This window comes from Poecilia formosa, unplaced genomic scaffold (genome assembly GCF_000485575.1).
Source record: "Poecilia formosa unplaced genomic scaffold, Poecilia_formosa-5.1.2 Scaffold55, whole genome shotgun sequence".
NCBI lineage: Eukaryota > Metazoa > Chordata > Actinopteri > Cyprinodontiformes > Poeciliidae > Poecilia > Poecilia formosa.
The window spans coordinates 2,660,258-2,674,964 of NW_006799994.1; the positions used below are offsets into that span (position 1 = coordinate 2,660,258).

Here is a 14,707-nt window from a genome sequence, read left to right on the forward strand (position 1 = left end):
TTAACCTGATTAATCATGATGGTTCCATTTACCACCCTGTGCTTTTTACTGTGGATCCTCCACCTGCTGTGACTCAGAAACATGTAGAGTTTGCTGCAGTGAGACCTCTTGTTTCTGCACCAGCTTTGTTATTCTGATGTCATTTTCTTTTTGATGAATCTGTTGTTGCATTTAAGGAGAAATGAAATGAATACCCTATATTGTAACCAGAAGTCATTTTTACCCTGTTCTAATATATATATTACTCCTGTAAATATTGGTATTATAGTGTTATATTGAAATAAATTGATTTTCAAAATTGTTTAGAGCTTGGTTTTTAAATTTATGTTATTCAATTGTGTAAATATTTTTCATTTTAGTCTTTAAAATACCAGAATATATACATAACCTTATATTATTTGTTTGTCTGATGACATAATTTTAAATATCAAATGAAATGTTACTCAGTTCTTGAGTCGCCTTTTTACCAAAAACCATTTAACTCAGTCATTTCTTGAACGGATTCTTTCCTAAATTTGTGCCCATTAGTCCCCTGAAAAATTAAAACGCTGAGATTTTCATCAGTCATTGAACGCCCCCTGATCTCCCTGGACAGACTGGGAAAAGTGGACTGGTCCGGGAAAAAGAAGGCCTAGAACACCGAGAAGTGATCTGCAGTTTTTAAATGATCTATATTTTGTGTTTTTGAGGTGATCTGTGGTGCCAAAGCGTCTTCCTGTGGTCGTACCTGTCAGCCGGTGCTGCTTGGTGCTGACCCGGTTGGAGCTGTGGACGGAGCAGCAGAGGTGCAGCATGGCGAACATGGTGACAATCATCACCACACTCTGAAGCAGCAGCGTCACCTCGAACTGCTTCCCTATCCTGCAACAGAAACGCATCATAACTGAGCCGCAGATTCATACGGGGGTTTTGTCAGTTTTAATAGCTTCTCTTCTCTACCAGAAGAATATCCGCAGGATGTTGGCTACAAGCAGGACCAGGCACACCCTGGTGGAGAAGCCCTCGGTGTTGCTGCTCCTCTGGATCTCCTGGTACTGCGGGACGTAAGGCAGGGCGCCGCCGAACACCATGACGACGGACGCCAGCAGGGACAGCAGCGTCCAGGAGCCGTCTGCGTCCTCCGCCTGGATGAACACCTCGGCCTCCATCGCTCCGATCGGCGCTCAGCGTGTCCACAGGTCCTGAAGGAGGAACGAAGGAGGATTCCAGATGTTATTTCTAACTGGTGTGGAATGAACAAACTGGATTAAATACATTAAACAGGTTCAATTTAAACAGAATGATTTATTGATTAAAAAAAATAGAGAAATAGTTGAGCAGGGAGCAAAACCACTGATGCAACCACAGCTTTTGCTTGTGAGCATAAAGTTCATCCAGAAAACATGCTATTTTAGAGGTTTTGAGTTGGGATAGTCATTTATCATGATAAGAATTTGTCAAGATAAATTCCAATTAATGGTTTTAAAACCCCTAAAAGTTGTCTGTACTGTCAGGATTATAAGTTTTACTATTTTCTATGTTGTTTGTTTATGGAGTACCAATAAATATCAATAAGTTTGAAAATAAGATTGACTGCATTGACTGTGTGGAGTTCAGTGGCACAAATCACACTTCTTCATGTGACTGGTGTCCTAAAGAAACATATTACAAATGATTTTGTTTTTCCAGGACTGTCTATGACAGAGTTACATAAAAACTATAAATATGTCTTATTGTTGATAAATAGATGAGGTCAGTAATTAATGAATCACATCCTTAAATCGACAAAATAAGCAACATCTAATTCAACAACCATTTTGCTGCCATTTAAATAAACACATGAGCTCCATATAAAAGATGAGAACAGGTTTAATCTGTTCAACCATCAGATTAAAGTGTTTTTCAGTGGAAATAATTACTCTAAAAAGCCAGAAACATTCTCTCTTTGGCTTCATTTCTCAGGAGCATGAACTAATTGTTAATTAAATTGAACAGCATTTATGGCTTGATGGGAGGTCAGGTGATCCTAACAGTTAAACCACATGAATAAAATAATGTTTCTGAAATGATCACTGAACACTGTCTTTCTAAAAATTACTGATATTTCCCTAAAACGAGCCCAACAAAATAATCCCTTCATACCATTTATTTATTTGTGTCCATCTACGAGTATGATTTCTCTTTAAAGTGTCATTTATATTTATATGAATGCTTATTCAAACTCATCATTCAAGGATTCCAGATAGTCAAACAATATTCTACTGAAAGCACAACAGGAAACGGCATAAATCATAACATTTTAAATTTCTTTTGCTTATATTCATCCTCGCTGACGCTGCTCAACCATTTTCCTACTCACGTCTATTTTTGCGAGAGTTGTTCCGGCGGACGTTAAAAAAAGGCGCAGATGTTTTCCGTCTCTAGGCAACCGTGACGTCAGCGCCTGTCGGCAGCGACGGTCCGTAGCGGGTCCGGGATTCGTACGTCCCGCCATGACAGTTTTACTGGCCTCAACATTTCCTGTGTCTCAGCGACGTTTAGCTGACATAAAAAGACGTTTCAGTATTTTACAAGGCAGCCCAGCCGTAAACCCCGCACGTTTTACATATTAAGTGAACGAGGTAACATAGCGCAACCAAGCTAACTTTAGACGTTAGCGCCCACATGCGCCAGAAGCTATATGGAAAACGTTAAGCTTACTGTGAAATTTATTTATCCCAAGCCGATTGTAACTTTGTATACATATTACATAACCTGTCTTTAAAAACTGTCAGCGGGGTGAGCCATCAGGTTCCGTTTACTCAATGTTTTATCCACCAGGTTTAAATCCATATTTACCATCGTCTCCAACAATTCAGTTCCTCTAAAATGGTTTTAGCCTCTTCAGAATAAGTCCATTGATCCTTCCTGGGTTTGTGTCCGCCACATACCTGAAATCTCCCGTCGTTTCCGGGAAACTGATGTATTTTACCTCCCTCTCCCGCCGTGCTCCCATGTTTCCCGTAAATATCCCGTATTGTGCCCCCGCCCTCACGTTAGCTTCTCTCTCCCCGGGTTTACGGTAGTCTAATTACGTTACTCCCCCCGCTAGTATCTTAGTATAACCCAACATCTGGGCAGCAGAGACAGTAACTTGTCCTGGATGACATCAGTTGTTCTGCTAATCCACCTCTTTTGCATTTGCCGCTTCTTTTTGAGTCTGAGATTGACAGAAGAAGTTGAGGATGAAGATGGATGGAAGAGATGGTTTGAACTTTTCAACTCCTCTGGGCTTTGGGGTCAAAGTTCAGGTATTGTTTCAGCTTTTAGATGCAAATCAGCTGTTGCCAGTTACAAAAACAATAGCTTGTTTCCATGGTGACGCATCAGATGTCATCAAGTTTGATAGCATTATTTATGACTCAGCAGCAACATGGCAGAGTGAAAATGATGAGCTGGAAACAGAAGTTAAAGATCTGGAAAAGGAGAAAGGATAAACTAACATGGAGTCCAGGGAACGGTCAGGAGGCCAACAGTCAGTGAAGGCAGCATCATGGGCGGGGGTCGGTGGGGGGTCTGGGTTGGAGGGGTCAGATAAGAAGCCAGGGTCTCCTCCTATAACAGACTCCAACTGCTTCACACAGCAGAGTTTAACGTTGCTCCGTGTTTTTCCGCTGGTTTCTCTGTAATGGGTTTTATTCCATGAACAAGCTGCTGTTTAGAAGCAGAGCTCCAGATTCTGTGAAAGGACAGGAGGAAACCTGAGACGGGCCTGGCCTGCACTGCCTGCTTATTTTAGGTTTCAACATCAGCCTGGAGATATGAAGGGCTTACTGCGCTTCAGCTGCTGCACAGAGCGGCTCCAGATTGAATCCAATAAAAATGTTCTTTAACCCGGGCTGGACGGAAACATCAAGGCTCTGTGGTTTTATTTTACCTCTAAAGTTATGGAGAACTTTAATGTGCGGCTGTAAAGAGGAAGATTTAAAAAGATAACGATGCAAAGCTGCAGCATGGATTTAAATCACCGAGTTTATAAAGTTAAATATTAGACAGGAGTTGAACAGCCCGGTTGGTTTCTGTGAGAATAAACCCAGCAGGGGAGCTGGGCTGGACCGATCAGAACAGGCTGGGTCAGGTAACCAAAGCATAGTTTAAAGGGGAAGGGCCAACATGCCCGAACCTCTTCCAACACAGAACCAACAGACACCAAAACACGAACATCAAATTATTTCTTATTACTCGGGTCAGCCGGGTCTGAAATCCTCTGAAGTTCATAATTTCTCCAAACTGTAGAAGATTGTGGGAACTTTGAGTCAGCAGCTCCACTCACCTTCCTCCTCATCCACCTTCCTGCGGTCTGGAACCACCGAACCGGATCCTCTCTGCTGCTCCAACTTTCAAATCTCAACTCTCAAACCGGAGTGGCGAGCGCGCGACCCGACGCACACAGGCGCGCGCACACACGGTCATCACTCCGAAAAGTTTTTAATCTTTTAATTTCTCGGTCTGAAATAATTTTTGAAGCAGTTTTTAGGAGGAGGGATTAAGAGAAGAATAAACACCTTAATTACAGGATGTTCTTCAGGCTGGAGGGATCAACAAAACAAGAGGAATCATGTTCCCTTTCCAAATCTCCGTCTTACACACAGACATACACGAGTAGATGCCACCAACTAGCTGCCATATTGTGAGTGGCAGTGTCGTCTTAGACATATAAAAGAAATCTGCCTAAGGCGATCAAAGCGACGGTATAATGAACATAAAAAAGGAGTACACCTCACCCAAAAAAATAAAAACTAAACTTTTTTTTTTATATTTCACACATTTTCAAGAAAGAAGGAAGAAACTGTCTCATGTTGGAAAGTAATAAATTTGCTCGAAAAACCTGAGGGTGTTTGAGATCAATGTCACAAATTTTGAAGGAAAAAATGAACAAATTATCCAATGATGGAAAGTTGCAAATTTACAAGAAAAAACTTTTAGATTAATGTCACATGTTTTCCAGAAAAAATGGTAGGAAATGTTCTATTACCAAAAAGTCGATGCAGATCCTGCAAATTAACCACTTAAATCTTGGAGGACTTCTGGTGTTTTTGTCAGAAATATCTGACTTAAAATATCAAACTTCATTTCTTTCCTGAAAAGTTTAAATGTCAGAAAAGTATACCTCTAGTCCAGGAGTGCTTAAGTCCAGTCTTCGAGAGCTACCATCCTGTAACTTTTAGAAGTATTCAACACACCGGGATCAGCTCTAAACAGGCCTGGTAACAAGCCATTCATTTGATTCAGGTGTGATGGAGCAGGGATGCATCTGCAAGTTGCAGGATGGAAGCTCTGGAGGACTGAACTTGAGCACCCGTGCCCTAATCATTGATTTTCTTTTTTTTTTTTTTTTTTTTTTTCTGAAAATGTTTATTTTTTTTTTTTTTTTTTTTTTAATGGCAAATATGTGTAATTAAACTAAAAATCTGAAGGTGTTGGTGGAAATTTACTCTAACTACACAGAAATACCGTGTAATTCACATTTGTGTTCCCAACTGAACTTATTTTGATTTTACAGGAAAACTTGCCACTCATAACATGTCGGACTCGCTGACGTACCATTTGTGAGGGGAATGCAGCATCTACTGTATCATTTCTATGCTGATTTATATTAGCATCGAGAGCCAGTTCTTCTCACGAGACTTCGTTTGTTGTGGAACAGCTGAGTGGGTGGCTAGAGGTACTTGCGACCAGTTACCGATTCAACAGCAAAGCTGCGGCCTCATAGCTGAGTTTCAGCCCCCTGAAAACTTTGTTTCCAGCTCGTTGGACGCCATGGCTGAGACGGACCCGAAGTCAGTGCAGGACCTCACCAATGTGGTGAGTCGTGACGCAAGGCTAGCTAACGATGCTAACAGGAATGCTAACGGAGCTAGGCTAGGTCCCAGAGTTTAACCCGAAAGTGACAGAAATTATCAGCTGTTATTCCGAATTAGGTGTGAAATGTTCACATGCTAACATGTCCGTTAAGTCTGCGTTTATAAAAATCCAACACCTGTATTAAATTCTGTTCAAATTAACCGCTACATGTCATTTATTGGATCCAAACTGCGGAGCTTTTTATTCTGTGATTTAACACATTAGTGTTAAACTCTGAGTTGATGTCCATTTTAATTAGTAAATTAAATCTGTAATAGTTACTCTACAGTCTACAGAGCTCTTTAGTCAGGTGTCTGCTGTTTCATGGAGATGGAGTTGATTCAAGCGTCAGGTGTAGGCGTAAAGTTGAGCATGTTGACCAGCGGAGATTAAATGAAACATGACAGTCTACTGTCAACACGGTATCACATGGCAACCACGTGTTGTTTTTAGAACAGGGACCATCTCTAAACCTCAAATACCTGACCTTTGACCTCAAATCTCAGAGGAGTTGCATGGAGGTTTCATGGATGCAGACAGAGGAGGGAGTTCAAACCATCTCTTCCCCGAGTCCAACATCCCTCCAACCTCATGGCTTGAAGGTGATCTAAAGAGGAGCAAAAGCAAAGGAAGTGGATCAGCAGTGGCCGTCTCCCAGCATCACCATCCACATTTAATCCCTCTGGGATAAATGAATCACATTTGCATTGAGTTTTGAATTCCCATTCCTTTGCATGTTGTGCAGCTGTGACACTGACCAGTGCAGACTGAAGGTCGGCGTTGCTCCCACCCAGTCACCATCAGTTTGACCCTTTAGGAAACTCCTCTGGTCCCGTCACCTTGACGATTTTACCCAACCTGCCAATGAAATCAATTTGCTGCCATTTTTAAAAAACTGAACGACACGTTGCTGTGGAAACTCAGAGGCTGGATGGAGTCAGGAACACGACTCTGACCCTCCTCTTCCTCGGTTGATGAAGCTTCAGCTCTTCATCAGATCTGAGCATAAAGGACAGGGAAAGGTTTTATTTTGATTTGACTAAATATTGTTTTCATTTGCAAAGTCACACTGTTTTGATGCGTCATGCAGTGCTTGTCATTATGTAAGTTTTGAAATCAGTTTTTTTCTGCATTTATCAATTATATTAGTTTTTGTTTAAGTCTAAATTAGTAGAAACTATTTATGTATTTAGCAACAGAGTAAGATTAGAGATCGGTAACTGACAGAATGGGCTTTCATGTAAACCTGTAGAGGTGAACTAAAGAGGCATTTCCATGGTTACCCATCTTTTCCATTGTCGGCATGGAAACAAGCTGATGACCATTTTTTTTGTCCTTTTCTAAAAAGAAAGTGACCCGAGGCTTTGGTTCTGTGGAGTGGGAGAAGAATCCGATTTATTCTCCAAGGCTGAGCAAATAAACGAGGAATTTTACCGTTTGCTCCTGAAGACAATTTAAATCTAAAAACACAAGGTTTTCTTGTAAACATGCAGTGTTTTTCTGAAGAGGAAGAAAAAGGTGAATTAGTGTAAATATGGGATTTGTTTGGTTGATGTTTAGTGTATCTGTAGCGCCGCCCTGCAGGTGAATGTCTAAACATGATGTGAGTGAAATGATTCATCATCAACCAATCAAAAACAGGCTGTTTGTTGAAAACCCCAGTCAGCAATAATGAAGCCAAAACTGTACAAAAATATCAACATTTTGTATTTAAGATGAAAAAAACTGTAAATCTGTTTTACCCAGAACTCAAGTGGGTTTTAACCTACTACAGGGTTTTACCCTGGTTCACATTAGGTTAAGGAAACTCACCTTTTCATCCAGTTAACATAAAATAATCTCCAGGTCAGAAAGGCCTCAGCTTTTCATTTAGGATTTTTTATACTTGCGTCTTTTGCTACAAATGATAAAAAGTTGCTGCTGATGCATTTAAAAAGGAATTTGTATTTTTAATGTATTTCTAATATTGTTTTAAGTAAGCTTAAGTGATTAAATGAAAGAAATATCTGTCAGAATAATTGGCAACCGTAATAATATTTAGCTGACCTTTGACCTGTCCTCCGGGTGGCGCCAGTCAGTCCTGATGATTCTCCCTGCAGAGCAGAAATCAAACGTAGCTTTAATTGCAGCGGGTTTTATCTCTGCAGGTCCAGACTTTGCTGCAGCAGATGCAGGATAAGTTTCAGACGATGTCGGACCAGATCATCGGCAGGAATATCCTAAACATGGCTGCTGCGGCAGATTAGCGTAGAAAAATAATCTAGATTTATCCAAAGCTCTAAATGATGAACCTTAACTTGCTGCTCACTTGATGAGATGAGCACACGCATCGACGACCTGGAGAAGAACATCGCCGACCTGATGACCCAGGCCGGGGTGGAGGAGATCGAGGCGGCGCCGGAGAAGCCCAAAGAGAGCCAGGGGTCGTCATGAAGGTGAGAGGGAGCGGCGCCCCCTTCAGGCTCCTGCTGGGACTTCATGTTCCTCACCGGCTCTGTCTCAAGGTTATCGTAGTTAACTAAAACTAACCAAAACTGAAATTGAGAAAACATTTTCATGAACTGGAATAAAAATTAATGGGGAAAAACTGTAACTAACTGGAATTATATTGTGCTTTTATAAAACTAAAACAGAGTCCTTCATTTTTGTGTTTATGAATCTATTCAAACTGATAATTTTTTTCCCACCCTAGCAGTTTGTCAGCTGCTAGTGTGGGAAATCGCAGCCCTCCATGTTCCTCCTGGTGGCTACGCTACGCTAGCCCCCAAAATGGTGACAGCAGAAGTTGGAGAAAACTCCAATCAGCCGTTTATTCAACAATAACTGCACTGAGATTTTGCATAGATAAATTAACTAGAACATTTTCAAAAATGGATTCTTTGACCTTTTTGAACGCTGCACCTAAAAATTAACCAAAGTATCAAAAAACAAAAACTTCTTGAATAAAAACAGACCCACAAAATTAAGAGAAGCTAACTGAAGACAAAAAGTCAAAGAAATGAAAGTAAGAAACCAAAACGAAGTCTGACACGGCAACAAACTTTGCTGGATGTTAAATTGTCCCAGAAATTATTGCGATAAACGATAATATTGTTTTGAGACCAAAAAATATTTTCAAAGATCAAAGAACTTTAAATTCCAACAAATTTAAAGTTTGTTAGAATCCACTGGATCTGGAAGGCATTTTAAATAAAACAAATTTAACTATTAAGTCTTCAGAAAAAGGTTTAGTCGAGACCAAAGCGCCAGACTGACACTGATCATCCAGTAATTTTAACTCCTGGAAATGAAATGTTTAGTCATGTGATGGAGGATTGTAAGCCGGTTTCTCTTCTGCCCTCAGGCTCCTGGCGGCCCGACGTTGGTCCTGGACCCGGGAGCAGCAGAACTTTTCCACTGAAATTGACTTGTTGGTGTCATGTTGTGTGAAATGCTTTTTTTATATATTGAGTTTTGTGAAACGGTTCCAGTGAATGACTTGAAGAGCTGAACATTGTAAGATAGACTAGTTTAATGTGTCCTGAACCTTTTTAGGCAGAGATGATTGATTATTGGAGGTGGACGCTACTGGGTCAGAACCAGTAACCCTGCAGACGGACGCATTCCACTCCTAATGTTCTAACACTGAAGTTTGTAATCTGTGCTTAATATTTAACTATTTGCTTAGTAATGAAGAAACTCAACAACTCTAAGGTGCTTTGTGTTTTTCTAATGTTTCCACCAGCCTGACCAGGAGAGTCGCTCCTCATCTTATTCTATTTTTATTCATTTTAAGTATTTAAATTAAAGCCAATAAACTCCTGCATGAATTATTCACACCTAAACAAACGGTTTAAATCATCTCCCATGATGAATTTATTGAAAAAAAGAAAATGAGACTCCATCATCTCCACAAAGATCAAAAATCACATTTTACAACATTTTAAAAATTCAGGCTTCTGACAAACTTTATTTACATTTTTCATGCAAATTATGAGCCTTTATTGAGATTAATTCAAATCAAATGCACATCAACCAACCAACAGCAGTTATTGAAATTAAGTGCCAAAAGCAAACAAATTAGCATTAAAGCAACATTGAGGCAAAGCTTGATCACATCTACAGTGCAAAAAAACAGAAACAGGATGATAAAGTACTGACTACTAATAAAGTAACTGGTCCGGGTCGGGTTGTGGTTCCGGGTCAGAACTCAAAGTCGGCCTCCGTCATGTCGATGGCCCAGGCGAACTTCTCCCGCTGGGTTTTATTGTAGATCTTTTCTATGGGTACGTCCATGTTCTTACACCTGACCAAACAGAAAAACGTAAAACTTTTCACTTCCACACGAAATGTCCAAACAGAAATAAACTGTTTCTGAGCAAAGCAAGTCTGAGTGGCTTTATTCTCAACCTGCGGTTTGTTACGACCCGTTTGTCCAGAACCAAACCTGATTTATTTAAAACATTGAGACTGAGACGCTCGTGATAAAATAACATTCGATTAAAAAGTGTAATTTCTCCATAAGAAATCTGAATGGATTATCTTTGACTAAAGAATCATTACAGCAGTTTATGATCAGTGATGCTTTATTCCATCCAGAAATGTTTTAGTGTCGATGCGTTTCAATAGATTTTGTTGCTTTAATTCCCTAGTAAGCAGGAACAGAAACATCTGGAGATCTGATTGAAATGATGCAGATGTTTTCAGTTACCTGACAGACTGAAGAAGTTTGTATTTTCAACAAGCAGAAATTTCAGGACTTTCTGCACTTGTTTTAAAATTACTTTTCTACAAAATAACTGCTTTGTTTCATTAAAATAATGAAATATTTGATGAGTAAAAAAACAACTTTTGGAGCCCAGTGAGCAAAAATAAGTCAAAGTTTTGGCACCACTGACCCAGAGGACACATTTATGGAGAAATTCTTTATTTTCTGAATGAGTCAACATTTCACTTAAAAACAGTTCTGAAATGTTGATTTTTGTGTTTCAAAATCAAACTGCCTAAAAATTACAATTCCTATTTTGTTTAAATACTTAGAAGCTGATAAATGACTTTAAGGCAGAACCCTGAACTGAACCAGAAGGTTTAACGCTGAAAGCTTCAGCAGAACCAGAACCGGGTCGGTTTTTGCTCACCAGGCCACGCTGATCCGCGGGTCCAGGTAGTTCAGCTTGGAGGTACCGAGGGCGATCTGCTTGTTCTCCTCTCTGTCCGTCGCCTGGACCTCCATCTTCAGCAGCTGGTCCTCACAGCGCTTCACCGCCGCCGCCTTCCTGTCCACAACGCTGACGCCAAACAGGACAAACCTCACACACCGCTAACTCTGTTAGCGGTGTGTAAGCGCTAACGCTAACGGCGTTAGCGGTGTGTCAGTGCTACTCACACTGACGCCAAACAGGACAAACTGCTAATGCTAACACCGTTAGCGGTGTGTCAGTGCTACTCACACTGACGCCAAACAGGACAAACCGCTAATGCCGCTAATGCTAACACCGTTAGCGGTGTGTCAGTGCTACTCACACTGACGCCAAACAGGACAAACCGCTAATGCTAACACCGTTAGCGGTGTGTCAGTGTTGGACCAACTGACTCTAAAACCATTAAAACAGGTTTTTCTGCATCCTGAGGAGAAAATGTTTTAAACATCTGAATGTCTCCGAGCTCATTGGCTGCGATGCTGATGAAGTGTAAAACAGTCCAATAGCAGCTAAAGTATCAATATAATGATGACGATGATGTTTAGATGTTTCCACCTCTGCAGCTTGCTGTCCGGGCTGCCTCTGGTTTTCAGTTCCTTCTTGGCCAGTTTCAGTTCCGTCTTGGCTAGAGCCAGCTGCTCCTTTCTAGCAACAATCTGGGGAGGGGAGACAGGATCATTTCTCATAACCACAGAGAATAACGAGCTCTAAAATTATAGCAGTGCATGAAAAACATGGAGATTAGCTAAACGCTGGCTGAACTCTGATCCATTTAAATGCTACTTTAATGGTTCCCATTTTATTAGTAGGAACAGATTTTATGAATTTTTTCCCCCCAATGTAAAAATAATACAGTAAAAATGCACTAAGTTGTTTAGATTATATAAATTTCTATTAAATACAGTCACACAGATGTCACCATGTAGATTACACTGATGCATTCTGGGTAGTTGATGTATGCTACGTGCTACAAAGCAATTAAATGAAAAACAACGTGTAGGTAGGAAAAACGACATTCAGTCCAACATGTTCTAGTCGAGGATTCCTCTAAAGTCATTCGAGCGGCGCTGACCGTTTCCCTCCGCCTGGACCGACCCATTTTCCCCCAGAGGATGCTCTCTCTAACCAATCAGGTCGCAGCTTTAATCATGGACGCTGTCAGAGCGACTGATTGGCCGGGCTGACCTGGAGCTCACCTTGGAGTGCAGGTTGGCCATCGACTGTTCGAAGGTTTTTGGCGGCGCCCGCTGGTGGTTGCAGAGAATAGCGACGGCTCTGTTGGCTCTGTTGTAGGACAGCAGTTTCTCCGCCACGTTGTCAGACTCTGCAGGAGGAACAAGATTTAAGATCAGCTGCAGGATGAAACTTTTATAAAAACGTTTTTACATAGAATTCAAACCGTCTCCATGTTGTGACAGTTTATAAGACATAATCTGAACAGATCGACTTCGCTGAGCAGCTACTGAACCAAAAGCAACCAATCAGAGACAGGACGAGCTTAGCGCCGTCAATCACCTCATGTACTCGCTGCTAAATGTGCTAAGGGTGGAGAAACAACTTGCCGTCCAGGGAAACCGTTTATCTGTCGTCATCATCAGTGGCTATGCTAACTAAGCTTAGCAGAGAGCAAAGGGGGGTAAGAGGGTGAAGGAACGGGATTGAGCAGCGCCACACAGAGGGGTGACTGACAGCGCTAAGACCCGCCTCCAGGCTCTGATTGGTCGTTTCTACTTAGCACAGAGAGAAGGCGGAGAAGCTTGATTTAGTTTTTTTCAGGTTGTCTCAAACTGGCACGACAGTGACAGGATGAGACAGATGTGTAAAAATATTTTCATAAAAGTTTCATCAACCTGCAGTTTTAAACATGATGCAGCAGCTTCACCTCTCACTGTAACACATGGAAGCAGTTCTGAACTGATGTTTATGTTTCTAAAAGCTGAATATCCCCCCCTGCGTCAGTGACTCCAGAAAAGAGACGACCCGACTCTCTGTGATGGAGTCGGGTCGAGGTTCCGCTGAGATAATCTGCTGCTGGCCGACGCTCAGATGTCTGGGAGAAGCTACAATTAGTGGTCTCAGGTGTGGCGGTCTGAGCGGCGGCGGCCGGTCCGACGGAGCTGCTTACTGTTGGTGAGCTGCTGCAGCTGCTGCTGCAGGGTGATGGAGGCGTTGTACGTCCTGAACACCTTGGCAGTCAGGCCCGGCATCAGAGAGCTCAGGTGTTTGTTCAGGAGGGCCGTCTGGGAGGAGCAAACAGGCAGCAGGTCAAACACACACACACACACACACACACACACAGTTTTCTGGAAACCATTACACTCTCAGTCACCAGGGGGCAGTGTGGTCACACGCTGCTGGAGGGAAACAAACCAGAATCAGAAAACTTTGATCTGCAGGTTTTAGGATCATCAGTGATGATAAAAATTTTCCATGTTAGTTTTTAGTTCAAGTAACCAAAAGAAACCATGAATGAATGAAAATGAGCAGAAAGTACAAACTTATATCTGCCTTTGCTCACATAAAGAGAATATGAGCCGTTTGACTCGGTACTAAAACACAAACCTAAACATTCCTTTACCCGAGTTAAACACGGCAAACGTTTTGGGTCATTTAACTTTTGTATTATTTAGATAAGATTTGATGACAAATGTTCATCAATGAGACCAATAAATGAGCGACAGACAGGAAGCAGAGAGAAAGATTATATTATTACATATAAGCCACAAAAGCAATTATTACAAAACAAAACGAGCTCAATAATTGATTCCTTTTTTAAAAGCAATTTTGTTTTTGTTTTATTTATAGTTTCAGTAATTTGTGGTTTTTATTTCCTTATAATTTATTGTGTTTTATTTTGGATGTTTAAAATGTTTTGTGTACAAAATTAAATGTCATTCATCTTTCACAGGGTTGCATTATTACGAAACGACATTATTATTTATCTCAACAATTCCTGGGACAATTTATCATCCAGCAACATTTATCATGACAGGCCTAATGACATTTAACCTCTGACCCTTCCACTCGCCTGTAGCTGGTCCAGTCTGGACCAGTAACCAGTAACCAGTCTGCAGCACACGGTGGCAGGTTTTGTGTGATTCCTGTAATTTCCCCCAGTTCCTTTTAATCTGCCAGAGTCCATCCGTTGCCTCTTTTCAAACTCGCTGCTGCTTTCAGCCTCTCGCTCTAATATTCTCGCTCTTCTCCTCCCGTCGCTTCGCTTAAGCCCTTTCATCTCTGCACACCAACAGCTCTTCCTCATTCAATCTCATCTCCTGCACCTGGCAATTTACTCCCTGCTTTTTGCTTTACCACAGCTTTTTGTCCATAGAAAAGATAGAAAAATGTAATTCTATTTTGCTTTCTCCATTTTCTCTTTACACACCTCAGAAGTTTCTGATGCGTTTTACACGGCTCCACCAGAACCCAAAGTTCAAATTGTTCTCCTCACAAAACTTGAAATTATTCCCAGCAGCTTCCAGCAGGACAGAATCCTGACCAGGTCACTGCAACCATCACCGGTTCAGCAGCCGTTAGCGCTTAGCGGCCGGTGGCGTGTGGCAGCCGTTAGCGCTTAGCGGCCGGTGGCGTGTGGCAGCCGTTCGCGCTTAGCGGCCGGTGGCGTGTGGCAGCCGTTAGCGCTTAGGGGCCGGTGGCGGGGGGCC

At 41.6% G+C, this 14,707-nt stretch overlaps 3 protein-coding genes across 4 annotated transcripts in view; 1 reads left to right on the forward strand and 2 right to left on the reverse strand.

The window, feature by feature from the left end:
• The window catches only part of LOC103138888 (PQ-loop repeat-containing protein 1), a 32,773-nt gene extending 27,556 nt beyond the window's left edge, over positions 1–5,217 (reverse strand). The window contains exons 1-3 of one of the 2 annotated variants that reach the window (XM_007553264.2): positions 4,292–4,562; positions 940–1,181; positions 728–861 (exon numbers count right to left, since the gene is read on the reverse strand). In XM_007553264.2, the coding sequence (XP_007553326.1) occupies positions 728–861; positions 940–1,148 (343 nt within the window). In that variant the 5' untranslated portion in view covers positions 1,149–1,181; positions 4,292–4,562. Of the gene's footprint in view, positions 1–727; positions 862–939; positions 1,182–4,291; positions 4,563–5,128 lie in introns of those variants that run through there. The other variant, XM_007553266.2, reaches the window with a different exon arrangement.
• Positions 5,218–5,636: 419 nt separating this feature from the next.
• Positions 5,637–9,551, forward strand: hsbp1b (heat shock factor binding protein 1b). The gene is made up of 4 exons (XM_007553268.2): positions 5,637–5,823; positions 8,010–8,076; positions 8,171–8,297; positions 9,206–9,551. The coding sequence occupies exons 1-3, from the start codon at positions 5,779–5,781 to the stop codon at positions 8,293–8,295; spliced, it is 237 nt and encodes a 78-aa protein (XP_007553330.2). The 5' UTR covers positions 5,637–5,778; the 3' UTR covers positions 8,296–8,297; positions 9,206–9,551.
• A 240-nt stretch (positions 9,552–9,791) lies between these two features.
• The window catches only part of LOC103138890 (DNA topoisomerase I, mitochondrial), a 19,882-nt gene continuing 14,966 nt past the window's right edge, over positions 9,792–14,707 (reverse strand). Inside the window, exons 16-20 of the mRNA XM_007553269.2 lie at positions 13,168–13,282; positions 12,239–12,366; positions 11,598–11,698; positions 10,980–11,129; positions 9,792–10,147 (exon numbers count right to left, since the gene is read on the reverse strand). Coding sequence (XP_007553331.1) covers positions 10,045–10,147; positions 10,980–11,129; positions 11,598–11,698; positions 12,239–12,366; positions 13,168–13,282 — 597 coding nt within the window. The 3' untranslated portion in view covers positions 9,792–10,044. The remainder of the gene's footprint in view (positions 10,148–10,979; positions 11,130–11,597; positions 11,699–12,238; positions 12,367–13,167; positions 13,283–14,707) is intronic.